We start from the raw sequence: 27,795 nt of genomic DNA, 5'->3' as shown, positions 1-27,795 counted from the left end.
TTTTAGCACTTGTACTGTGAACATTGATGAATTATAAATGCAGATTCAAGTTTAGATGTAGCATAAATATTCACTTACACTTTATTTTTTTTTTAACAAATATTAGGGGGAGAGTATAGCCCAGTGGTAGAGCACATGCTTAGCATGCACGAGGTCCTGGGTTCAATCCCTCATACCTCCTTTAAAAAATATAAGTAAAAAAAACATAATTACCTACCCCCCCAAAATAAATGAAATTTGAAAAAAAAAACCCCAAAAAACAAAACCCCAAATATTAGTATGTGATGTAATTGCTTTTTCTGTTCTCCACACCTGGGAAGGCTATCTTTAAAGTGTCACAGTATCATTCTAACTTACATTCTTTTATCTTTTCTCTAAGGTTCAATTTTAAAATACACCCCTTCCACCTGTACAGTAATTCTGGGGCATAAAAGAAGTAGTTGACAACAGATGTTTTTTTATGTCTTGTTTCCTTGCAAATATTTACTAAAGCAATTAGTTATATGCCTGAGAGGGTCTTTGTATTTATTATATTTTGAACAAATCAAATCATACTCTTTTTTAACACATTGTGGTGTTTATTAGTTCAGCTGGTTCACTGACAGATGTTTCCTTTAGGACAGAAGAACTCATACAGCTAGTTTAATTAAAAAAAAATTGTCAAGCCCTGGGTGAGTTCATCAGTTTGTATTTCTCTCCAATTTTTAGAGTAATCCTTCCTAGAGAAATCCTTCCTCCTTTATTGTTTTTTGTTACTACTATGATGTGTATTAGTCACTGGAACATTATAAATGAAGGAAGGAAAGGAGGGAGGGAGGAAGGAAGGAAGGAAGGAAGGAAGGAAGGAAGGAAGGAAGGTTGGTTTAATGAATTCTGTCCTTTAAAGAAATAATGTTATTTCAGCACAGCATAAATGTCCCTAAGGGCAGGGTGAGATGATAGTTTCTTTTCCACCAAAGGAATTGTTCCTTCATGAGTATTTAAAGTGCTGTATTTTTCTTTACCTCATCTTGAGAGGAAAGACTTAAGAATGTCAAACTTTGTATTTTCACTGTTTTCAAATAAAGGTTTCTGTTGTTATGTTTCTGTCACATCACTTAAATTTTCATAAATGGAAATTTGAATATATTAAAACCTGGCTTATGGAAAATGGACCATAAGTGTAAAAGGAGAAGTCACTTTGCTTGTGGTTAGTATAAATTCACACAAATATACATGAAATGCATCTCTTTATATGTTATCAGAATTTATATGTTAGCATTCTTTATTAGCGGTATAGACTGACCAGCCAGGTTTATTAGCAGTCATGTCTTTCCTTCCTAATTTCAGTTGACAATTTTAGGGGGTCATATTTGTATCTAAAGGTACAATATGTGCAGTGCTATACAGTTGTCTCACAGTATCTGTTTGGGATTGGTTCCAGGACCCCGTGGATACCAAAATCTGGGGATGTTCAAGTTCCTTATATAAAACGGTGTAGTGCAGTCCACTCTCCGTATCCATGGGTTCTGCATCCAACGATTCAATCAACCATGGACTGAACCACAGATGGGAAGGGGGAGCGACTGTATAGATAAAGCAATACCTTAGATGAACATACTGATGAATTTCACTAATAAAGGAAATTGGGTACATCAGTAAGATTTTAAAATTAAGAGTATTATTTACCCTCTCTCACCAAGGCTGGGCAGTCTTTTGAGATGATTTGGGATTCCTGTCCTTAAATTTATGAAAGACTTGGAGATGAGCAGGGAAGGGGAGCTCTAAGATAGTCCCTGTGTCAGGGTTGGACCTAACTCTTTCCTTTAATCAGTAACCTCTTAATAAGAATAAGTAACAGAGAAAGTAAATCTTTTTGGTATTTATATGTTAATATATAAACCAAAATATGGTCTATATAGTTCCTGTAGGAGGGATATTATAGTTATGTACCATTATTTCTTCTTGCGCACTAATGGGACTTAAAATTATTGTTCTTTGCAGAAGTCACTAAATAATAAGAGTTTGAAAAGCTCAAGCATATTTTGCTATCTTGCCGTTTTATTTAGGAGGACTTATTTCTTTTATAATTTTCCTTTTTTTTTTTACTGTATTATAAAATGTAATATATAAATTCTATATTTTTGCCCTACATTGTGGTACAGATCTTATTGCCCTTTCTTGTGCTTCCTGCCTTGTCTTATGAACACATTTTAACTTTTTAAGGATTAAAATAGACTGGTTCTTAAACATAGCACCGAATTTAAATGTTTAAAACTTATTTGGCAGAAGGGAGTTGTTTTAGTATATATGGTACAAAAAAGTCTTAACAACAACCTGTGGTTTTGAATTTTTTTTGGCTTAAAGTTTGCTTTTTTTAAGTGATGGAGATTTTAAAAAGTAAAGAAAACCAGTAAAACTGGAGGGAAGACAGATGATCTTTCTTCTCTTATTAAGCTATATTTCACCAACCACCTATAAATTATTTCAAGGTGAAACTATGTAAAATTTTTAAGAATGATTGCTTTAAAATTAAACTCTTCAAATAAAAATCAGTTATATTTTCTAATTTAAATAATGAAGCACTTCACATCATTATTCTCACTATCATATACAGATAAATCTATATGAAGCATTCATAATTTGCCTTAGTTAAAACTACAAGTTTGGCATTTATGGAAAATTTTAAGTTTTGAATGTGTTTATTCTCCAGAAAAGAACTCAAAATTATGAACTTTCAGTTTTGCCTTAAAGATTTCAGCAGTGATCACTGATCACTGTGAATTTTGTAATGGACTATGTAGGGGAGAACAAATATCTTTTCCTTCTACCCTTCTAATTTCTTGGCTGGGCTTCCAGTAACAAAACAGATTAACAGAAGAAAAGCCAACACATTTATTTAATGTAAGTTTTACGTGACACAGGAGACTTCATAAGGAAATGAAAACCTCAAACGTGGTTAAACCGAAGTGTTTTTATATTAGGTTTGATGAGGAGTGGAGAGTCCTGGGAAACTGTGATAGGACAGAGGGTATGAGGTAAGTGTAGTAAACTGGGGGAAACTTAGCACATCCTGTTCCTTCACATCTGTGTTCCTTTGCATTCCAGTGTCCCTTAGTCTTTGGAGATAGGGGCACTCTTTTTCTCTGGTTATAGGGCATCTCTCACGTGAGGGTCTTGTGGCCTGTTTCAGAAGAAGGTCACAAAGTCCTTGTACTTACCATTCCCCAAATTCCTTTATCTTAAAATATTCAGTAAGTCAATGTGCCCTATTTTGGGGAAGCATGTCCTGAATCCTGTTAACTACTTAAAACTGATGATACTGAAGTTTTTAAGGACAGGATTTGAAAATGGGGAGCCTCAAAGTTGGTGCTGGAACAGTTCACTTAAACAAACCAGGACTCTTTCCTGATGAATGTATTATTTCCTAAAATCTTGGGCAACAAAACAAAACAAAACACAAAATGACACAGTACATTTAAAGTATACGTTCTCGCCTTTTGAAAAACAGAACCCAAAATTTTCAGTTTTCACCTAGGGCAGTCTACCCAGGCAATAGAAATAAAAGCAAAAATAAACAAATGCAGTGTAATTAAACTTATAAGCTTTTGCACAGCAAAGGAAACCGTAAACAAAACAAAATGACAACCTACAGAATGGGAAAAAAATATTTGGAAATGATGCGACTGAGAAAGGTTTAATTTCCAGAATATATAAACAGCTCATACACTTAATAACAAAAAAAAAATCCTAATCCAAAAATGGACAGAAGACTTAAACAAGCAGTTCTCCAGTGAAGACATACAAATGGCCAAAAGGCACATAAAAAAATGCTCAATATTGCTAATTATCAGAGAAATACAAGTCAAAACTGCCATGAGGTATCACCTCTCACCAGTCAGAATGGCCATCATTCAAAAGTCCATGAATGATAAATGCTAGAGAGAGTGTGGAGAAATGGGAACCCTCCTACAATGCTGGTGGGAATGTAGTTTGATGCAGCCACTATGGGAAACTGTATGGAGATTCCTTAAAAAACTAAAAGTAGACTTACCATATGATCTAGCAATCTCACTCCTGAGCCTATATCCAGAGGGAAGTCTAATTTGAAAAGATACATGCACCCCAGTTTTCATAGCAGCACTATATACAATAGCCAAGAAATGAAAGTAGCATAAATGTCCATCAACAGGTGACTGTGTAAGAAGTTGTGGTATATTTATTCAATGGAATATTACTCAGCCATAAAAAGAATAAAATAATGCCATTTGCACAACATGGATGGACCTAGAGATTGTCATTCTAAGTGAAATAAGCTAGAAAGAGAAAGATAAATACCATATAATAACACTGTTATGTTTTTATAATCTTGAGTACTAGGAATATGAATTTTTACAAGCTGTTTAAATTCTTGGATTTCTCATCTGTGAAACAGGAATGCTTATACAAAGGTTGTACTGAGAGTTAAAATAATTTTCATGAAGCACCCAATACCAAAAATTTGACAAGGTATAGCTATATTGGTATTTTTGTTATTGAACATCAGAATTATTAAAAATGTGTTAATATTTGTTAAATATGTATATGTATCAGGGTACTGTGCTAGGCATTGAAAATACTAAGTTATATCCTGCAGAATAAATATATAGTTTATATATATATATATATATATAACTAAATACTATATATATATACACATATGTGTATATATATGTGTGTATATGTATATGTATGTGTGTGTATATATATATATATATATATATATATATATATATAACTAAAATCATAAGACAACAATTGATAAACTGCTTCTTATATTCTTGTATGCACATCGCTGGCAAGCCTGGTCAATTATGGATTCAGTTTGGGTGAATGATTGCTTGGATGAGGCTTGGCACTAACAGGTCTTTGGTAAAAGGTTAGACAAGAAATGATTGGAATCAGCTAGGACTGTGGTAATATGGAAGCTGGGACTGTGGTCCTTCATCAACTAGACCTTCCAAATTTATCTAGATTTTTAAGGTAGCATCTGGTCCTCTTGGAGAGATATCTATCTGTCTGTCTATCTATCTATCTATCTATCTATCTATCTATCTATCTAATCTATCTATTTCTTATCCATCAAAGGCTTAAGGACCATTCTTTGCCTTATCAGAGGTGTGGCACAGACAGGGTAGTCTGAGTGTACCGGTGGTTCAGCCAAGTACAGAATTGTTCCTGGGTGTTCCAGAATCCCTGCTCATTTATATCTCTACTTTCTCCTTGAGGCCAGGATTATGGAAGTGGGCTTTTGATTAATACTTTTATTCTTGCATGTACATTAATACTTTTATTCTTGTATCACATATAACTGAACCAGTTATATGAGCCTGTTAGGCCTTCAGGGAAGCACATGACATGTCTGCTTCAAATATTTTACTGCTCAGAGGGGAAAAGGGTTTAATCAAAGTCTCAGGGCACAAGACTCTCAGCTCTGTGAGGGTGGGACTCCCTCCCTTTGGCACAATACCTGGCACATAGTATACGTAAGCGTTTGTTTCAGTGTTTTAATAAAATTACTGATACCACTGAGGTGATTGTTTTCATATGAAAGCCAATTAAAAGTACAATATAAACCATATTTTCTTTCCACTCTATATAGGTAGACCTCACTGCAGCACCTGAAATAGTTATATCCTTACAACTCAGTTTGCCTTTACTGAAAAGAAGAATGCATTTGAGAAAATAGACACTACTCTTTGGCTATTGAACTGTTAAGGCATCTCTAGACTTCCTTGAGAACTTAACAATATAAAGACAACTTTTTTAGCTTTTATCATTTAGCTGACGCTTACGTTTTCATGAGATACTTTGCCCCAGCTGCTCATCTAGGTATGTTATATATTAATTCATTTTCTTCTTATAACATGGGATAGGAGATATTATCATTGCTGTTTTACACTGAAGTACTGAGAGGGTTAGTAATTTACTAAAAGTTACCCAACTCTTAACTCTGGTTCTCAAGTTTGAGTCTAGAGTCCATGTTCTTAAATGGCCTTGCTGTGAGGTCTTACATTTATTTATATGGTGCCTTAGAATTCAAAAATTGTGGTTTACATGAACTCATTTCATCCTTAACATAGTATATAGAAGCAGACATAATTTTTGGTCCACCTTGCAGATGAAACACCTGAGGCTCAGAGCAGCACATCTGAGGCTAATCTGGGTTCAGAAATGACTGGTTTTATTCCCTGAATAACCACTTAACTATCTTCGTGCTGAGATAAAGAGATGAATCGGTGTTTCTCACTGTGCCCCTCAATTCTCCAGTCCCACTAGCTTCTCAGAAGTTTCAATGCTGTCACCCTCTGATTTCTCCAACTGGATTTCTCTGGTTGCTTTGGATACTCGGTGACCCAGTCACATTTTATATCTTACTCTAGTCAGAATTCTAGAAATAGATTTTACATTCAGTTGTTTTATCTGTTTATGCTGTATGTTATGCTTTATGAAGGCATTTTTGACATTTTCCTTTTTCATAGTATTAATGAGACTGACTTACTAAGCATTCTTTGCTCCAAGATAGACTATGTTCTAGATTTAATGATTTTCTATGCTAATCTTTCAGGGTTTTCTAACAGCAAAAATCCTTCTGAGGCTAAATCCTTATCTGGGCCCACTGAATAGTTGGTATTTCTATTTATGATGTTTTGAAATTTGAGAAAAAATACTTTAAAATATTATCAAGATACGCTATGTAAGAAGTATGACTGTAAATTAATGAAACCTATCCTGTAGTTCTCACAAGAAAATCAATTCCACCTCAAAGTAGTTCAGTGTAGTGTTTGTCTTTATGTATCCTGGGTCCTTTATTTATTTACATTGTTGTTAATTACTGTGTCTCCAGAATGGTGCTTATGCACAGGTAGTGCTGTCCAACCTACTCATAGGGCAACATTTAATTTGTGACAATAATTATGGATCACAGTGGAACTTCCATGGGAATGAAAGCCAGCATTAGCCGAGGGGTGTATTGTTTATATCAGATATGCTCCAGTGAATAAATCAGTAACAAAAAAGTTTCCGAAATTCAGAAGCTTATTTTAAGAATATGTTAGCCAAAGTTGGGTCTCAGTATGACTTTATGATGACTAGACAAAATTCCTCTAATCCCGTATCTTGCAGAGGGTAGGTAGCTTTTTAGATTATGCAGTATTAAATAATATTCTAACCCCATGTTTGTTCACCTAAACAGAGGACAGATTAAATTGTAAAGCTTATTTGAGAAATGAGCACATTTAGCTCTTTTCCTGTATTTTTTCTTCTCTTGGCTTTTGTGTCCAGTGTTTCTTCCCAAGCAGTGTTATGCAGATGAACCAATTAATGATAGATAAAATGGTCTTCCTACCTCTCAGAGTTTGTAACTGGAAGGGCAACACCGTAAGTCACGTACCTATTCAGTGGGTTCTATAGGCCACTGTGAGGGTCTGATTAGCTTGACTGTGGAAGACAATCGCAGAGGCATCTGCTCAGTTAATTCTGAGAGAAAATTTACCAGATGGAGGCTGAAGATTTAAGTGATTAGAAGGTAGTAGATTGGAATACAAATTGGATTAAAAGAAATTAGATTGATATAAATCGAATTGAGTCACAACAGTTTGTGTTGTTCGTACCAAGGGGCAGTGGATTATGGGAGAAGCAGATGCTCCAATGAGATAGGAATTAATGTGGCTTTGACAGTCCATCTGCGAAGGTCTGAATATCGAGTACATCCCTAATCTCTCTCTCCATTTATCAATGCCATAATGTTAATTAGTACTTCATTCATTAAGTTACTTACAGAAGAAAAAATCTCACCCCTATCCCCTGTCTGCTTGAGAATTTGTTATTCTGCCAAGAATTGGAAAGCTCTCTTCAGCTGAGCTAGCTGCAGTTGACTGTGAGGGTAGACCTGTGTCCTTTTCCTCATGCATACAACTAACTACCTTTGGCATGAGTGCAATAAGCTTGAAAATCTTTGCTCGTATATTCCTCTTCATAAATATGTACTTACGTGAAGCTTTGCATTAATGACTAAGCATGGTGCCACTAAAAAAAGAGTGGCTATATTAATTTGATAATAAAATTATATATATTCTACATTCTGGCTTTTATAAGATATTCATTGGAGTTATATGTTTTGTGTAATGATTCAAATGTTTAACATTAATGTTGAGTGGCAGATTCCTCCTTGAAGGGAAAAATAAGAAAATTTTCATTCCCATAATACTGTGACTGTTTATACCCAAATGTGTGTGTGTATGTGTGTGTGATGTCTGTGTGTTAGTTTATGGGAAATTTCAGGTTACTGACACTGTTGTGCTTTGTTGTATAGTATCTGGACCTGCTCGTTAAAGAAAAAAAGTTGAATGAAATGAAATTAAAAGAAACATACCATTTTAAATGCCTCTGCTTATGTGGGAAATATGACCCTCTAAAATCCAAGGTGTATTGGCATGGGAACCTCATTATTACACCATTGGCCACAGCAGTGAAGCTCAGCATAAGGCAGTTCTGTCTTGGATCCCATCCAAGGGAACTGAGCCAGTGGAGATCCAAAGGTGATCGCACCTCTAAGGCAGCCCAAGGGTGTAGACGCTAAGGGACAACCATGCGGAAATGCTCCTGTGTATTAATAATAATCACGCAAATACAGTTCCTGGAGACTAAAGCGATGAGATGGGCAAAAATGGAACATCAAATCCTGTGATGCAAGAAGCATATCATTAAAGGTTATGCCAAGTCATTCAGAAATAATTGTAGTATGGCAAATGTGGGCTGTCTGCCAGTGTACATACAGGAAGAATTTAAATTTTTTTATGTAGAGGAAGACAGTGGTTAGTGCAAAAGTGTGTCAAGTGTTTGAAAATCCTTGGTTTTATGAAAAAAATTCTGTGGGCAGTGATCACTTCAGGCAATGTTCTTAGTAAAGGAATAAGATATATGTATATATACCTTACATTTACATATGTATCTATGTGTATATATATATATGGATATGATATCTGTATCTTCTGTTTATATGATATATTTACATAAATGGCTCCTCCTCCCCCAGGCTGACCTTAGGTTTCTCCTCAATCCTCACTGGACCCCAATACTAAGATAGCTTTTATTGTCATTGTAAATAATATTGGCTAAAGAATCTGACACTCATGTTTTCTACTTCAGAAATAACTTGCCCTCTAGGAGCCAGAACTGAACCTGAGGTCTGTCTGAATCCAGAATATATACACTATCTGCTTAGGTCCTATGTTTAAACACTGTATGTGGCCCATCTTTTGAACTATATATTCACTAATACAATTTGATCATAATGAAAGAGTGTATCAAGCTAGATACCAGCAAAAGTTAGAAAAGAAGTAGGAATACTATTCCATGGTATAAATATACCACATCTTCTTTATCCAGTCATCTGTCAATGGACATTTAGGCTGTTTCCATGTCTTGGCTATTGTAAATAGTGCTGCTATGAACTTTAGGGTGCAGGTGTCTTTTTGAAGTAGGTTTCCTTCCGGATATATGCCCAGGAGTAGGATTACTGGGTCATATGGTAAGTCTATTCCTAGTCTTTTGAGGAATCTCCATACTGTTTTCCACAGTGGCTGCACCAAACTGCATTCCCACCAGCAGTGTAGGAGGGTTCCCTTTCCTCCACAGCCTCTCCAGCATTTGTCATTTGTGGAATACTATTCAGCCATAAAAATGACAACATAATGCCATTTGCAGCAACATGGATGTCCCTGGAGAATGTCATTCTAAGTGAAGTAAGCCAGAAAGAGAAAGAAAAATACCATATGAGATCGTTCATATGTGGAACCTAAAAAAAAAAAAAAGGAGAACATAAATACAAAACAGAAACAGACTCATAGTCATAGAATACAAACTTGTGGTTGCCAGGGGGGAGTGGGTAGGGAGGAACAGACTGGGAGTTCGAAATTTGTATATACTAACAGGCATATGTAGAATAGACAAGATTATACTGTATAGCACAGGGAAATATATACAAGATCTTGTGGTAGCTCACAGTGAAAAAGAATGTGACAGTGAATATATGTATGTTCATGTATAACTGAAAAATTGTGCTCTGCTCTGAAAGTTGACACAACATTGTAAACTGACTATAACTTAATTTAAAAAAGTACCACTGGGGGAAAAACACAAAAAAAGAAAAGAAGAGGGGAAAAAAAGCTAACGTGTCAGCCTGCAAAATGTAAAATGTAAAGCAAAATTCCTCATTGTAGTAAAGAGCAACCCCTAAAATCTGTCTTTTGCTGTTGTGAGAGTGATTAAATGCCACCTAAAAATAATTTAGTATTCAGGGGTCAGTCCCTTGTTCCTGTTTTGACACTTCAGTTTTCAAGCTAATTGTTAGTTGTCTAATTGGTGGCAGTTGTCTTCATTAAGAACCATCAGCACATCAAGGTGGTGCTTATTGAGCCTGGCAAAGTCAGACATTGTGCTCTTATTCATGCCTTTGTTTCTGTGTCTGATCATTGGCTGTTTAATACCTTGTTGAGCCCAATGAGGATAATTAAAGGAATCACTTGGTTGTAAACTAATGAAAACAGATATACAACCTCCTCATTTCCTGATTATTGATAGATTTTAGGTAGTGGGTATGTTTTCACTGTGAATTGTGTTTGTGTTTCTGTACATTTGAGTTCAATTCACATTTACTGGTGAATGCATGTTAACTACATCAAAGCTGCTACACTCTTTTTTTTCAGCTCATCATCTCACAGGAAATGTTTAGAAATTGAATTAAGGACCCTATTTACCAGATAGTATTTCTTTATTTTATTTTTAAAGGTACACATAAGTCAAATAGAAGAAAATCAACCAGATTTTAATTGATGTCTGCTTTATCATTTTAGGATTCATATGAGGAAGCTGTCCAATAGACCTGATTTCAGTGTGGGCAGTTGAGATAAATTTATCAGATATAAGCCACCTCAAAAAAAGAGTCTGCATCTCATTTTTTTCCCCCTGCAGTCAACATATTTTTTTCAAATTTGCAGTGAACTCAGAAAATGGAGAAACACAGCCAAGTTTTAATACAGTAAGTGATGTTCTGGCACCTTTGACTATAAATCAGTGTTGCAAAGACATCGTGGCAGCATGAGTAAATGCTGTCCAAATAAATGCCGAGCCTTGGCATGATGGTTCAGAGTTTTGTGCTTCATCATAAAACTCACAAGGCAATTTGCTTAATCCTGGCTGCATAAACTGGGCTTAGAAAAGTGCAATTTGTAATTCAGCTGGCTGAATAAATGGATTTCTACTGGCCAAGGGAGTGAGAAGAATTTAGAGCGCTCCGTGAAAGCGTGAGATTTACTTGGCTAACATGCTTGTTTGTTTGTTTAAAGGAAAGTTACGCCTTACTGTCTAAAATCCAAAAGTATTTTTCTAGGTGTGGAGTGATGAGGGAGAGGAATAGGAATGTACTTGGAACCGAGAAACTCTAAGGCTTTTGGAATAATGGTAGTGTGAAATTGAGTCTAGAGAGGGATGGAAGTGAGCAGCAGACACAAAGTGAAAGAAAGAAGGAAGAATCCTCAGGAATCCGTGCATAAGTGAATCTGAAAGAAATTGAGGGGTTAAACCCCACAACTAAGATTTTTAAAGGGACCTGATGAAAGATGGAATTTTGTTGGGAAGGAGAGAGGGATGATATATGGGACAGGAGAGGGGTGAGGGGTCCATTTTGAGATACGTAGAATTTGAGGTTACGAATGAGCATTCAGGTAGCACCTGAACCAAGCCTAGAGCTGCCCTTAGCTGGAGAATACTAAACTAGAGATTTGGCTCTTGTCATAGAAATGATACCTGACACAGTGAGAGAGAATAAGTTCCCTGCAGAAAGTATTAAGAGCAGAGGTCTAAAGCACACACCTGAGGAGGCCTTAACTATCGAGTCAGAAATTATTTGACTCAATTCAAACTTTTAGTTCAGTAGTTTACATATAACTCAAAGATTTTTTTCTCCCTTGTGATGGAAATTTATAACAAAAGTAACCAGTAGCAGTGTTCTTTATTTTTTTTTAAATGTCAACATCAATTTGTATATCTCATACAAAAACACTCCAGTACAGTTATTATTGCCTCCTTTGAAAATAGTATACCTACATGGAATATTAAGCAAACATTTTACTCTTTTAAAATTCATACTCCTTTCATTTTCTTCCAGATTTTCAGTTGCTGCTTGTTTATAAAATCCATCTTGTCAGAGTTTGATGTATTGAGTACTTGAATGTAAAAGCAACTTTTCTACATTTACAAAAATAGCCACCCTATTCTAAGCTATCGTTATTCTTGTCTTTCACTGTTAACTGTAACTCTATACATTTGTATTCCTCTGCCTGTGAGCATTTTCTCCTCCTTCAGCATAATCCAGAATAATTCTTTGTGTTCCACTCCTTTCGCTTTGTGACAAGAAAGCATTGCATTTTGAGAGTGGCTGGATGGAGGGTTAATTCCATGTCTGCATGGTAATAACCTGGAAAAATCTGGGGATGATTGGTTTCATTTGATCCCTCATCTGATAAGGCTTCAAAGTAAATGAACTGAGTGGAAAATAACATTTTTCATAAGTTTTCTAGAAACTGCAGATGTTTTTTGAGAGACCCAAGGAATTGAGTCTCTGATGTATTTTAGCGAAATATAATTCAAGCAGAAAAAGATCATTTTAAAACATTCATAGTACTCCCATTTGCTGCTTTTCTCCATTCAGCAGAAAAACAAGCTCATTTTTCTCTATGCAGACACACTCTTTTTAACTGAAAACTACACTCAGGATTTCTGTTGCAGCAATGATGTTATCTGGTGGTCATTTCACTCTGAAACAGAAGACATCCCTTGAAAGGAAATTTAACGTTTTATTAAATCACTCACTTTGAAAAGGCATTAACAGATAGCATAAATAGACAAAAATGAAGAGAAATTAGGTCCCCAAATGAAAAGTATCCCAATAATTAAGGTAGCTCATATTCTTTATTTGCTGGACTAAAGCTACTCTGACTTTCAGTCTAAATTTAACTAAACATTTGTATGCTTTGCAATAGAAGTCATATCAAAATCATTATGATTTACTAAATAATTTTTTTCGTAAAGAGACTTAGATTTATATTTATTTATTATTTTAATGCAATGCATAAAGTGAGGGACACAATGCCATCTCAGTCTTTTTTGATAGTATCCTAAAGATTTGGAAACAGATTTAATTCCAAGCCTAAAAACTATCTGCAACTGATGAAACATGGCCTCTTTTTCAACCTATTCTGGATCAAAATCTTGTCCGAGGTGTTTTTAGGGGAGTAAATACTTCAAAAATGAATTTAGGTGCATATCTTGCAGATAACTCCATAGAAATGTGATGCTGTCGCTTCCATTCAGTTTGGTCAACTGTGAAGGCCCATTCATGCTGAGCTTGATGGTCAAACACAAAGCAATAAGTACAGGTTGTATTCAGATATCTTTATACACTTCTTTTACTTTCCAAGGTAGAGGCTTCAGAAAAAGAATTTCAGCATGCCATTGTACAACGTTAAGAAAACTGAATACAATATGGCTGTTCCCACTTTACAAGCAAAAAATTTTTCTTTTTGTCCTTGGAATCGCTATACTCACCTTTGACTTGGTTTTATTATTGCAAGAGGTCTTATCCTTATTTTAAAAATACAGTTCTATAGAACTGTAATTTAGAGATTTCAAGGAAGAAATATCTTTCATTTAAAGGGAGAAAATGATTTTGTTACCACCACCCCTTTAAATTACTGGTAAGTGTTAAATTCAGAAAGTGTTCTGATAATATCCCATTTCCTGATTGTCATTTAAGTCATGTTATCATGCTCTCTAAAAAGATTCTTTTGATAGTCCTTAATCATCATTAAACTTATAATAGAAAAGTAACCAAAAAACAGAGTCTTTCTATGTGTTGATCATGCAGTGGTTTCAAGATTTTCACAAAGAAAAATCAGTATTGGTATAACCTATTTCAATAAAATATTTAAGGAAACACAAAGGATTATTTAATATCAATATCTGATTAAACTCCAGTGAATATTATTTGCAAATGATTTCTTCAGCATGCCTAGATGGTAGCACCTGGTACTAAAGTCCCACACATCCAATTTGTCGTAAACCACAGTAGAAGCAATCTTCAGTTGTTCTAGAGTTTTTTGATCAAAATTTAGCTATCTGTAGCTCCACTGACAGAATAACAAAAGTGATATACTTACTCATATATTTATATAAAATATTGATTGAGCATCTAGTATTTTCATCTTTAGAACTTTGGTGTATGTCATAAATCTGACTAAGGTGCAGAGTTGTTGAAAACATGGAGCCTTCAGGGAAATGTAGGTAAGGGATACCATTCAGAATGACCTTTAATTTGGTAGGTAGGAACAGCCTGTGGTGAAAATCACAATGGAGAGATAGGCAGAAGCTGTATTTTGAATGACCTGCAATTGCAGGAAAACTACGTCTTGCAGATGGTAGTCCTCTGTCTTAATGGGGTCACAAATTCCTTTGAGTGTAGTGATAGAGGTTATACTAATAAAGTGATTATATATTATAGTAACACCAATAGTAGTAAACATTTACTGAGTGCTTACTGTGTGCTCAGCCCATGGAAAAATCTCATGCAGTCATTGCAGCAGTGCTATTAGGTTGGTACTGCTATGTTTTATAGATGTGGAAACCAAAGTGTGGAGACGGTAAGAGACTTGCCTGATTTTGTATTCTTGTCTTGCATTTGGACTAGAACAATTTCAAGTCAGAGTTCTCTTATTGACAGAGAATCTGTATTAACTGTCAATGATACATTTTATCATTTCTTTTAAAGGTACATGCACACACATGCACAGAATTTTACCCAATATCTGAGATGTCATCCTCCATTCCATGGTCTTGCCTCTGTTCCATATAAGTTAATCCATGGTTTAAGAACCATATTTTAAAAAGATAATAGTGTAATATGATGAGATTCATATGTTAGGCCAACTTCTTCAGTAGTTGGATGTCAACTGGAATTGAACAAGTCTAAAACCAGTCTTTGTGTGTATTACTCAGACATGATACAGCTAATACATTTGGCTCATGGCAGTTCTAATTTTCGGGGTAATGATTTAGCCATTATTCTTTTAAGAAAATTTCTGGATTGTACTAATATTCTCAATTCTGTTAAAAAAAAATCCTTAGTATACAATACAGTAAAAGAACTTTGTAATTTTAACTGGGTTCATTGACTCTCAATTTAACTTTATAATAAGATATTTCAGATTAAAGAAAAATATATCAAGAGTTCTAGGCAAATTTACCAGAAACTAAATATTTAACAAAGCTTAGCACAGGTATAAAATACCAGTGCTTGTAGGAATGATATTTTCTGACACTAATACAGGGACCTTTGGCATCTGCAGTTACTAAGATTAATGCTACTAGCACAAAATTTTCAAAATATATTGCTTAGGAAATAGAATAGAAGGCCAAAATGTTATCACTCCGTTAGGAGTTTATGTAAGTAGAATGTCTTTTTATGGAAACTCATTCATAGTCTCCACCAAATAAATATTGATAGTTTTTAGAAAATTAAACATTATTAAACAACTGAATGAGGTTGGAGATTGTTTCATTGCATCATTTTTTTGTAAAGCCAAATGCAATTTTAAACCAATTAAATATAATAAATATGACAATAAGAAGCTAAATTTCAAAGATATCTTCCTGGAATACAGATTGTTTTTGTCACTGTAAGGCAAATCTACATAACCCATGAAAATCTCTGATTTGGTGGCAAATCATTCTTTAAAGAATGTCTTCAACAATGGTTAAGATGTAGCAAATTGATTTGAAATAGTTTTGGTTAATATCCAGGTTAATATGTTGGCTCCTCACTGAATTGTTGGAAAGTGAATTTATAAAGTAGGAAATTAAGTTTTTATTTCTCAGGAGAAAACCACTCCTAAAAACTTACTTGGAAACCTTTCAGATTTGTGGTTTCAAAATATCTCTTCAGTGTTTTAGAGATATTCTCATGTATCCCACACCTTTTTAAGTTGCTTTCTGCTGTTGGTTCTTATTTACCCAAACCAGTCCTGCCTTCCCTCTGGGTTCTGGTGCTCTCACCTGGGCCCACCTGCTCATGAGATGTCAGCGGCTCAGTGCGTTGGGTGCAGGCAGCCAAAAAGTGAAATAATTTTCTAATATAAAAAGCAATTAAAACTTACATAACAAAGACACTGAATAACATAAGGTGGTTGGAGAAAAAAAGGAGAATGTATTTCACTTTTATTATTTTCAGCAACTTTTGTTGTGTACACAAATAAAGACCTGAAATATACAATTGTGAAATTTAGAGAAAAAGTTTTATGAAATCTGTCTTAGTTACTTTATCCTTATAGCAACCTGCTCACCCTGAATAAGAAAAGACATTTTAAGAATCTTTTACTAAGGTTGTATTTTAACTACTGGATAAAAGATTTACTTTTAAGATGAGTATTTATGTATTACCAGTTGATCTTTGGTTTAAGTGATTTATAGAACCATGTATTTACTGGCAGTGTGAATACACTTTAATAGAAATTTAAGAATAAATTTTAAGTGTTACATCAGCTGCTTTTTAAACAAAAACTTTTAAATCATTGTTAAACTTTGGAGGGTGCTCTAAAAAGGCATTTTGACAACCATTGCTTTTGATAGTAGACACAAGACCTATCAAGGGCAAACCTATCTAATCTCTACTTACATTAAAAATATGAACGTTAATCTATAGTGTATATCTTTAAAAATTTGCTCTGTGGTAATAAATTTAAACTGCTACCCATTATCTTTTCTTATAGATATGTCCATTATGATGTGATGGCCATAAAGAGTGTAATCATGTTATAAAACAATGAACTTGTGGCAACCTACTCTTCTAGGTGACTCAATTTTGAAATAAAGAAATAGTACCATTAGAGAGTTTAGTTAACTTGCTTAAGATCACATATGTAATCACATAATGGCCAAGGGAAAAACAAAACAAAACAAAAAAACCCCCAAATACAACAGAAATCTAGTGCTTGGGACTTTCTATTTTACACTTCCAAAATACGGATAAAAAAGAATGATAGGAAGAAGTTATTCTGAAAACAGAGCTAAGGCCACTATGTTGTAGTTTTCAGTTTTGGGGAAAGAAACTTCATTTCTTTGCTTCTCTATGTCTTTTTTTCCCTTTCTTCTCAACTGTAAAATGGGGTTTGGGAAAAGAGGGTCTCGGAGTAGCTCAATCTTTTGCCTGTTGGACCTGGGAGATTGGGTAAACAGGGAGCACATGAGATGCAATAGAACTAAAGCTTTCAGAATCGAGGCTGCCATGTTTGACAAGAAACGTCTTTAATTTTTGTCGTTCCCTTTCACACCCTTGGCCCTTCAGATTTATGACATTAAAAAGCCATTCAGAATTTTTGTAATAAATAACTAGTATTTCTAGGCCTCAATTTAATTTTGATGTCTTATCTAATTTAAACTTATTTTTAACTTTGCTGTGTTTCCAAAAGAAATGAGTTTTAAAATATATTTAGTTCATTGCCAAATTAGATCATCTCATGAGAGAGTTTCTAAGGTTCAAACGGATGAAACAGTCTTTGTGTTTTCCTAACACTGGCTTTCTCACCACTTCTTATCACATCGTAAGACCTCTAGGGGGAAAAAAAATTCTTACATCCCTCTTCTATTTCCCCTCCCTCATAAGGGAAGTACACTGGAACTTATTCATCATGAAGAATTAAAGGATAGCATAGTTCTAAGGACAGACTTGATGGAGTTATTAATTAAGTCCACATTATTACAAATTATGTCTGCTCACTAATCAATGTGGACAGCATTTGTAGTGGCATAGAGGTATGTTTCTGTGGAGAAAATTTTAAATAGGCTTTATTTTGGGAAAACAGAAATCAGTAACAGCTTTAATTCTTTAGAAATCTAGTATAAAAAGATCAACCTGATCTAGCTAAAATTTACCATGCAGAAAAATTGTTAATACAAGAATGACCTCAGAGAAGAGAAACTCTTGTCAGTGTGGTTAGAGTTGCAAGGGGCAAATTTTGGAAAGAGTATTTATAATCATTAAAGGAAAAAAAAAATTACATTGGATGCTTATTACATGTCCTTGTGATCTAGATATATGTTTTATTTAGTTTTTTGTTGTTAAATTGAAGTATAGTTAATTACAATGTGTCCATTTCTGGCATACAGCACAATGTCCCAGTCATGCATATACATACATACATATATTTGTTTTCATATTCTTTTTCATTAAAGGTTATTACAAAATATTGAATATAGTTTCCTGTGCTGTATGGAAGAAGTCTTTTTAATCTATTTTTATATGTAGTGGCTAACATTTACAAATCTCAAACTCCCAAATTTATCCCTTCCACCTCCTTCCCCCTCCCAGTAACCATAAGATCATTTACTATATCTGTGACTCTATACCTGTTTTGTAGATGAGTTCATTAGTGCCCTCTTTTTTTTTTTTTGTTTCCACATACGAGTGATATCATATGGTATTTTTCTTTCTGCTTACTTCACTTAGAATGATGATCTCTAGGTCCATCCATTTTGCTGCAGATGGCATTATGTTATTCTTTTTTATGGCTGAGTAGTATTCCATTGAATAAACATACCACAACTTCTTTATCTAGTCATCTGTCTGTAGACTTTTAGGTTGTTTCCACGTCTTGGCTATTGTATATAGTGCTGCTATAAACATTGGGGTGCATGTTACATATATGATTCTTTTAATCATCTAAACTGAGTGGTGAGACATTGGGGTTCTGATTTCTACCTAGTAAAAGTGAGGCATAAATATTTGCTAGTCAATAATCTCTTTGTTTATTCCTACCACACTGACTCCTTTTTTGTGATGGTCATCCAGCCTTCACTTTTTTATGCTGCACTATGTACCTCTGAAGACGGGAGGGGTAACTTCAGGAAGTATCTCTGGTCACATCCAGAACTGGAGTAATCATAGAAAATCTTGCTGGCTTAAGTTTACTAAATTTTTTGGAAAATATTTTATTAAAGCAAACATACTCATTATGAACTAGAGCACAATATTCTGTACATTTTTAAGAAAAAGCAAAATGAATACTGTGTAGAAATTTTGCTGGAGGGAATGTATTTACCGAAATTTTCTCCTGCCCTTGAAAAAATTCAGAAAAATTTGAAATATGTTATTTAACTTACTAGATATAGTTATCTAGTATATGAATGAAAAATAAAGCTTAGTGCAAGGAAATATTATATTCCAACTGAATAAAAAGGCAGAAGCAGTTTACTTTCAAACACATTAAATGAAATCAGCCAGTGTTCTTTTAGGTGCATTATCCTCCGTCACTGTATTATACAATTGAAATCACTTCTGAAAACAAAAGTTTGGTAGTACTCACTGCAAATGAGTGGTTATTGAGTAAATAAAACTAAATTTAAATATATTCGTGAATTATGATTTTATACTTTACCTCCAATTCTTTAAAACTTGAAGAGCTAATAAACTATTCAATTTGTGTTTTATTAAATATTTTACTAAAATCATTACAAAATCATTGTTTGAGAGTCTCTGAGAAGTGGAAATAATCCATTATGTAAGTTTGGGTGCTTAGAACATTACTCAAAGACACTTCTACATCCGGCTGTCTCATTTGATGCATTCTATTCACTGTGGAGACCAAGAAGCTCCATTTTAAAGAAATATCTCAGGTGATTCTGATGCATGTAGTCTAAGAATCACACTTTGAAAAACAAAGAAGATGCTTTCTGATCATAACTAAAGGTGTTAATTTGGCTCATTTTATTGAAATCAATTTTAGAATTTATTTTTAATTAGTCTACTTGTAGTGGCATTCTTTACTTACTCTTTCAACCATTTTTATGAAGTCTGGTACATTTTGGATGAACGGCCCTGAGATATATATAATTCTGCCTCTATCAGCTATTCAGTTATGAATATTGTCACTTGACTGTTTTATAGCTTCCTTTTTGGACACTAAAAGTAAACATTTAGATGTTCACCTGTAGTACCCTGTGACTAATTTTCATCATCTTTCTTTATAATAGCTAAGGACAGTTTAATAAGATGTTTTAAATTAAAACTTGAGTATTTTATTATTCAATTCACATTTGAGATATAAAAAGATGTCCAGAATTGTTATCAGCTGCAAGCAAAGTTAGAATTGCAGATAGTAATTCTGACATGATACTTAGTCTATATGATCAAATAGGGATTCTGAATATTTCCTGTTACAGGAGCAAAGTTTCTTTTTTCTGCTGTTGAAGTATTTTTTTTTTATTTGTCTGAAATCTGGAGAAAACAGTCCATCTGGTCCTATATAAAAAGATAAATTTAAAAAACTAAAGTTATTAATAGAAAGTGATAAACAGGTGCTCTAGAACAGGATTGACAAACTTCTGAAAAGGATCAGAAAGCAATATTTCAAGCTTTGTAGACCATATAAGGTCTCTTTTTTCCTCCACCTTCCCCTTCTTTTTCTTTGTCTCCTCCTTTTTCCTTCACTCTTTTCTTTTAACAACACTATAAAAATGTAAAAACATCCGTAGCTCAAGACCATACTAAAACTGTTCAGAGCATTGCTTCTTAAACTTTAATGTGCATATGCTTTGCTGGGAGAGCTTGTTAAAATGCAGATTCTGATTCTGTGGGTCTGGGATTGGGCTGGGGATCCTGTATCTCTAATATGCCTTTGGGTGTCAAAGTTCTTGAAGTTAAACTGTTTCATGGCATTTTATGTGATGAACCAAATAATGGGATTACATGGAATACCTAGTTTTTAGTGGTCCTTCATAATTTTAAAGTCTCAGTCCTCTTACAAATTTGATGAAAGCTTTAGTCCCACTCTCCACTACCTCCTGCCCACATAAAAGTACCCAATTTTATACACCATTTCAGAGAATTCTTGGACCTCTCTGAGGTTTATCCATCCTAAGGGTCAATGCTATAGTTGTATAATGTCTAATTTTAAGGGAGATCAAAATTAATCCTCTCACTCTTAATAACATCTTAAAATTTAGATTGCAGCTGTGTCTTTGCATATCTCTGTATCTGTCTATCTACCTACCTATATATCTGTTGTCACCTGAAAAAAAATGCACAATGTGAGAGTTGCAAGTTAAGCTTTATTTTGGGCAAAATGAGAACTATAGCCCAGGAGACAGCATCTCATATAGCTCTAAGGAGCTGCTCTGAAGAGGTAGGGAGAAGGTCAGTATTTATTTGATTTTAGTGAAGAGGGGTGCATGCAACCAAGCACACATTTTTGAAGAAGGTTGCTGCTAGTCTTGTGAAGGTTATTGCTAATCTCCAGGAGCAGATATCTCCGTTAATGATTTTGTTACTTTTCTAGATATGAGAACATGTGAGAATATGGGCTCATGAAATCTTCTCCTGAAAATATTTAACTGTTTGAAGCCCTGTTCTACCTTTCTGACCTCCATCCTGAATTCCTTTCAGGGTATGTTGAAGGTCAGCAGCTAGTGACTTAATCCTTTTAGAGGCAGATGGCCAGTGCCAATTTATAGTTGTCACTATCAATCATTTATCTATTCGCTGGTACAAACTTTCAACTTTGTTTTATGCCCTACTAGCCACTACTGTCCTGATGATTCCATTTAAAACCTAAAACTATAAATGAGGAAAACATGAATTATTAAAATGCCTTGTATTAAATTTGTTCACAGTTTACTTAAGACTTTTTAAAAACTGCTTTATTGAGATACAAATCATACGCCCCACACTTTACTCTTTTAAAGTATACAATATACTTTTTATTATTTTCACAGAATTGTCCAACCATCATCACAATCAATTTTAAAATATCACCCTCTCAAAGATTCCCCTGTCCCTCTTCACCTCTCACCCTCTGGACATAAGGTTTCGTTTCTCATGGATATATACCAGCCAGTGGAATTTCTGGGTCATATGTTAATCCAAAACTTTTTGGGGAACTCCAGATAATTTTCCAAAGTGGTTGCACCATTTTGCATTCCTACCAGCACTATATGAGGCTCTCAACTTTTCAACATCCCAGACAGTACTTGATATTTTACATTTTTTTAGATTATTACCATCCTAGTGGGTGTGAAGTATGTCATGTTGTGGTTTTGATTTGCATTTGCCTAATAGTTAGTGATGTTGAGCATCTTTTCATGTTTACTGGCTTTTTGTTTAACTTTTTTTGATAAATACCTATTCAGATCTTTTGCCCATTTAAAAATTTGGTTATTTGTACTTTTATTGATTGTAAGAGTTCTTTATATATTCCAGGTATAAGTCCCCTATCAGATATATGATTTGCAAATGTTGTTTTCTGATTCTGTAGATTTTTTGATAACAAATATATTTAAATTTTATGAAGTCCAGTTTATCTGTTTCATTTGTTACTTGCTTTTGGTGTCATATTAATGAAGATTTTGACTAACTCAAGGTCATGAAAATTTGCTCTTATAATTTCTTGGAGTTATCTCATAATTTTACCTCTTACATTTAAATTGTAGATGTTCTTTTTAAGTTTTTATAACAGTGGAATAAAGTTGCTAATTGAATATCAGATGTGTTAGCACTGGAATTATTTACATATATCATAGTCATAAATGAGTACAGTTCTCTGAGTGCTTATTGGACATGCTGGATTCTAAATCTTATTGCTAAATAGTTTAGATATTTTGCTTCTATTTCTCTTATTCTATTATTTTATATTTTATTTAATAAATGCTAGTGTGTTTTCAGCTCCTGTTCAGGCCTTATCCAGGCCAAGTGCCTAATAAGATAGAGAATTACTTGATGTAGTAAACAGTACTCCAAAAATGTGGATGATTAAAACTTGCTTAGTTTTAGTAATAGAACAAGCTTGGTATTAGGGAGAATGTTGATGACTTCAAATGGAAGATTAGAGAAGAGCAAGGATATCTAAACAAGATGTTTGTAGCTTACCATGTGCCTGTTACAGGAAAAGTGACATATAACTCTTGGTACATTTTAGGTTAAGTTTCTGTGGCTGTATATCCAGAGCTTTACATTTGATAATATGTTACTGGTTTGTAAGATATGATTAGCCATTCATGTTTAAATACTTTGAGATCTTACTTGGTTATTACTTTTTAAGATAATTCTTACTTTTTATGTTCTATAAATTCCTACTTTGTATTAGGGTCTCAATAATTACAATATATAGCCTTCTTTATTATTATGATATATGATATGATTTCCCATCCATACGCTTTGGGGTCTCTTTCATTCTTTTTTTTTTTTTTTTTTTTAATTTTGACTCATATACTGTAAATTACTCTTACTTTAGGTACCTAAAACTTGTAAAAGTTCCTTCTTGGATCTGATAAGATGGCAAGTGGTAATCAGCAACCTTTAAAAGTTAATCCTCTTCACAAAAGAAAAGGCTCATTCGTTACCAAATTAAATTCCCTTTATTAAATTAAAATACGAATTTTAAATTAATATTGAAAGTAAACTGGTAAGTAATATTGAAAGTACTCATCAAATAACATTGATGAGTAAATATTACTTCTATTTATTGAGCAGAAATGTGCTAATATTAGGTGATTGGTTGGAAAATTTTAAGAACTAGTTTTTAAAAGCTCCCATTAAAAAAAAAAAGGCTTCCATTTAGATTATTAATGTTTTTAGACAGGGTTCTCTCAGTGTCTCCTTTAGAATTATTTGCAGCATCTGGCAGGACCTTTCCACAAATAATGGCCTCTGACACTTTATAAATTAAAACATTTCAAACAATACATTATGCAAAATTTTCATCTTAAAATACTGAACAGATTCTTCTCTTTCTATTTTTTCAACCTTGTAATGGCCTCACTTTCATTGCAATCACAAAAAAGTCATTGATACCTGTCACTCTTCCTTATTGTGTGGAATAACAAATTCTTTCCAGTGTTTAGTTTATGATATAGCTTGTATCTTCCTCTTGTTTTCTACCTTAAGTCTTATTTCTCAAGGTCAGGTTCTTTTTATTGTTCTCTGGGATACTGAAGTAACTCTCACCTGTCTTTTTGGCTCCATTGCTATCTATGTTTTACACTGCAGATCCAAAGTATCTTTCTAATACACAGTCATGTCACTGCTCCCTCAAAATCAGCTAGCCATATAGAACAAAAGTCCACACTCCTTAGCGTGGTATTTTAAGCCCTTTTGTCTCTGACCATAAGACTGCTGTTCACCCTCACCTGCCACATTAACTTCCTCCCTGATAATGAAAGATACATATGTACTGTTGTTTCTCTGTCCTTTTGCTCATGCTGTTTCATCAGTATCTTTCTCCTGTTGACATTATTTCATTCTTTGCAACTCAATTTAGATGCCACCTTTTTGAGTGGCACCTCTTACTGTGCTCTAATTAGAGTTAACATGTCTGTTCCTGATTTTTTTCCTATAAAACATTTCTTGGATCTCCATGTAACAACATTCATTGTAACATAGTAATTTAACTTGAGTTCCTCAGGCAGACATACCTTGGTTCAAATCCTGCCTCTACTGCTTACTTTCTCTACAATTTATGTCATTAAGTTTCTTCCCGACATGTTAAATTGAGTTATTACTGGTACATAAATGTTCAGGTCTCTTTTTGTGTTGACTCTGATAACACAATGCTAATATGATAAATGATTTCTGTGTATGTATTCTAGGTGCTTGGCTGTCTCCCCCAGTACATAGTAGGCACTTTGGCAATAGGAAATGAGTCTAACTCACCTTAGTATCCATTCCAACTTACTGATTCCAAGAGGAAATTTCATGCTCTTTTACTTTTGTGTGTAATGACTCATGGAACATGTTAAACTTAACTCATTAGAATTAACGTATTAATTTATTGCTATATTGTCTTGTTCCACCAGGGATTTGTGATGATTTATGAAAGCATAAAGAACAAAAGGCTGAAACATAAATAAAATAGTAGTAAGTGCATTTTAAATGATTGAATAGTTCAGTTTCATCAGTGGAAACCTAAATGAAACAAAAGCTACAGATGAGGAAATGTTAAAACTTGTCTTCATTCTGGCATGTTTCATAGGATCTCGTCTTCGCCAGGAAGACTTTCCCCCGCGGATCGTGGAGCACCCTTCCGATGTCATTGTCTCTAAGGGAGAGCCCACCACTTTGAACTGTAAGGCCGAGGGCCGGCCAACACCCACCATTGAGTGGTACAAGGATGGTGAGCGGGTGGAGACTGACAAGGATGATCCCCGGTCCCACAGGATGCTCCTGCCCAGCGGATCCTTATTCTTCTTGCGCATTGTGCACGGGCGCAGAAGTAAACCTGATGAAGGAAGCTACGTGTGTGTTGCAAGGAACTACCTTGGTGAAGCAGTGAGTCGAAATGCATCTCTGGAAGTAGCATGTAAGTAAACATAATGAATCTCATGAATAACACTCACTTTTATTTTGATTTATTTTTAGTAAGCGTTGATTTGTTCCCATAGGTGCTTAACACCTAAAGAATAAAACAGTGAGCAAGCATACTCTGCATAATTTTACTTGCCTTCTCCAAAGAAAGCTGGTCAAAATAATGTCAAGCCAAGATGTTTGAAATAAATTTATTTATGTTGTAGCAATGTGAGTATTATGTTATTAAATTAAAAGTAAGATGGTGTTGATGCTGGTCATATTTAAAATTTGAATTATTAATGACAGATATAATCAGATTAAAGTTGACAGTGTTAAAGTATAAAGTTTATGAGTAATGTGGCTTCAAATACAAGGCATATATTCAATATTGTACCTATTTCTGTTATTTATTTATATAAAACTGTTATATTTTGTATGTGTATATATGTATTTCTAAATCTAACTTTCATTGGGCAACTTTAAAAAGAATATACTCTCTGGGTTATACTAACTCTATTACTTCCAGGCTAAATTTAGGAATTATTACCCTCAGCATGGAGGAGAGAATACACCAACAATATCAGCAACTATACTTTATTTTTTAATCAGAAAATTCATTGGAGAGGAGATCTGATTTCTGTGTAGGGACAGAATGTTCATATTTAGGAAGGTCTTGCTCAGTCTCGGTAATCAGCAGTAGCTAATTACTTGCCCTGCCTTTGACATTTTAAAATATATTTGTTTATTAATCTGACAGCCCAAACAGCACTGGTAAATCAAGATATCAAGACTTTGCATCTCTTTGAACTTTATTTTTCTGGATGGTTTTCCAGAACAAATTAAAAAATACGTTAAATTTGTTTTCTATTTTATAGGTGAGGATTTGGTGTCATAATTTGAACAGCACCAGACAATTTTGATACCTATTTTCAGGAAAGATTTTATCTAGAATTAATTGTGAGTAAGGTGGCAGTAATTGGGCCTAAAGAAAGTTTGTGCTCTTCAACTTTCTAGTTGTGCCAGTAGCTGTTCATAGGTAAGAGAATAGAAATATTTCAGGATGCATAAATCTTTTTTATATAGCTGAGATGGAGTGTTGGATAATAGCTGATGGTCTCATGTCTCCAATTAAACTTGATACTTGTATTCACATGCTATGTGGTATCACACTAGATTATAAAACTTGTGTATATGTGTATTGAAATTCTCAACAGCGTGTTGTTACCTTTGTACATGAAAGCATCTTCTAGTAAACAAAGTCGTACAATTTCTTACTCAGCTATCCCAATGAAAGCTTTTGTTCTCAAGCATCCAATCTTTTGATTTATAGCTTGTACTGGGAAATCTGGAACCCGCTCCATGCTGGGAATATATAAGTCCAATAAGAAAAGCCTAGAATAATCCTAAAATCCAAGTTTGTTTTATGAAGTGTTTTGAGATCTAAGCATTAGAACTTCTACTAGCAATGCCACTTTGCCAGACACTAGGTAATTTCATTTCTATAAGTTTGTTCACAAAGCAGTTAGATTAATTATAGTTTAGTGAGGTCTGAGGTATATACACAAAACCCCAAGAATGCAAATATTCCTGTTTCATTTTTATTTTGAACTATCTTATTTCTGGAATATTTCAAACATATTGAAATATTTCAATGTCAATTTCTATGGTTTTTCCAACCAGATCACTTTATAGTAAATATAACAGGCATAATTCTTCCCTTTTATAGATAAAATGAAACCCATGATGGTTAAGTGACTAAGACTCAGAAAGTAAGTTAATGGGGAATTCAAGATCAGACCATGATTGTTCTAATTTTCAGTTGTAGAGGACTGTGTCATAGTTGGAAAAATACTCAAATGAAATCTGGCCCATTTTACATAAATAAAGGTAAAGAACTTCTAATTAAAAATTTTTTATCTACTCAGCAGCAAATAAGTATTTTTTATTGAGGTATAGTTGATGTACAATATTTTATAAATTTGAGTGTTCAACATAGTGATTCACAATTCTTAAAGGTTATATTCCATTTACAGTTATAAAATATTGGCTATATTCTGTGTGTTGTGTTGTACTATATATCTTTGTAGCTTATTTATTTTAAACAAATAATTGTTTTTAATCCTTAATTAACTTTCTTCTCAATATTAAAGTTTATCTAAATTGACTAGTCATTTTATTGTTGAACAACTATAAACTTATATATATATATTTCTGAGCCTTAGCTTTAAAATTGCTCCCAACACATAAGCATCTTGTATTTTTATTTAATCTAAAGTATTTCTCTCTTTCCTAATTGTATCATTAATAATGAATCAATCTATTCAGAAGGAATTTTTAAACCATGATTTTTTTTCATGTAATGTGGCAGTAGCATTTTTTATTTTTAAATC

General features: G+C 33.9%; 1 protein-coding gene across 2 annotated transcripts in view; it reads left to right on the top strand.

Moving 5' to 3' along the window:
• Positions 1–27,795, top strand: part of ROBO2 (roundabout guidance receptor 2) — a 1,150,857-nt gene that overhangs the window by 634,637 nt on the left and 488,425 nt on the right. For both annotated transcript variants that reach the window (XM_064496444.1, XM_064496453.1), the window contains exon 2: positions 25,092–25,418. In XM_064496444.1, coding sequence (XP_064352514.1) covers positions 25,092–25,418 — 327 coding nt within the window. The remainder of the gene's footprint in view (positions 1–25,091; positions 25,419–27,795) is intronic.

Source organism: Camelus dromedarius, chromosome 2 (assembly GCF_036321535.1).
Source record: "Camelus dromedarius isolate mCamDro1 chromosome 2, mCamDro1.pat, whole genome shotgun sequence".
Classification (NCBI taxonomy): Eukaryota; Metazoa; Chordata; class Mammalia; order Artiodactyla; family Camelidae; genus Camelus; species Camelus dromedarius.
This window is presented reverse-complemented; position numbering and strand designations above follow the sequence as displayed.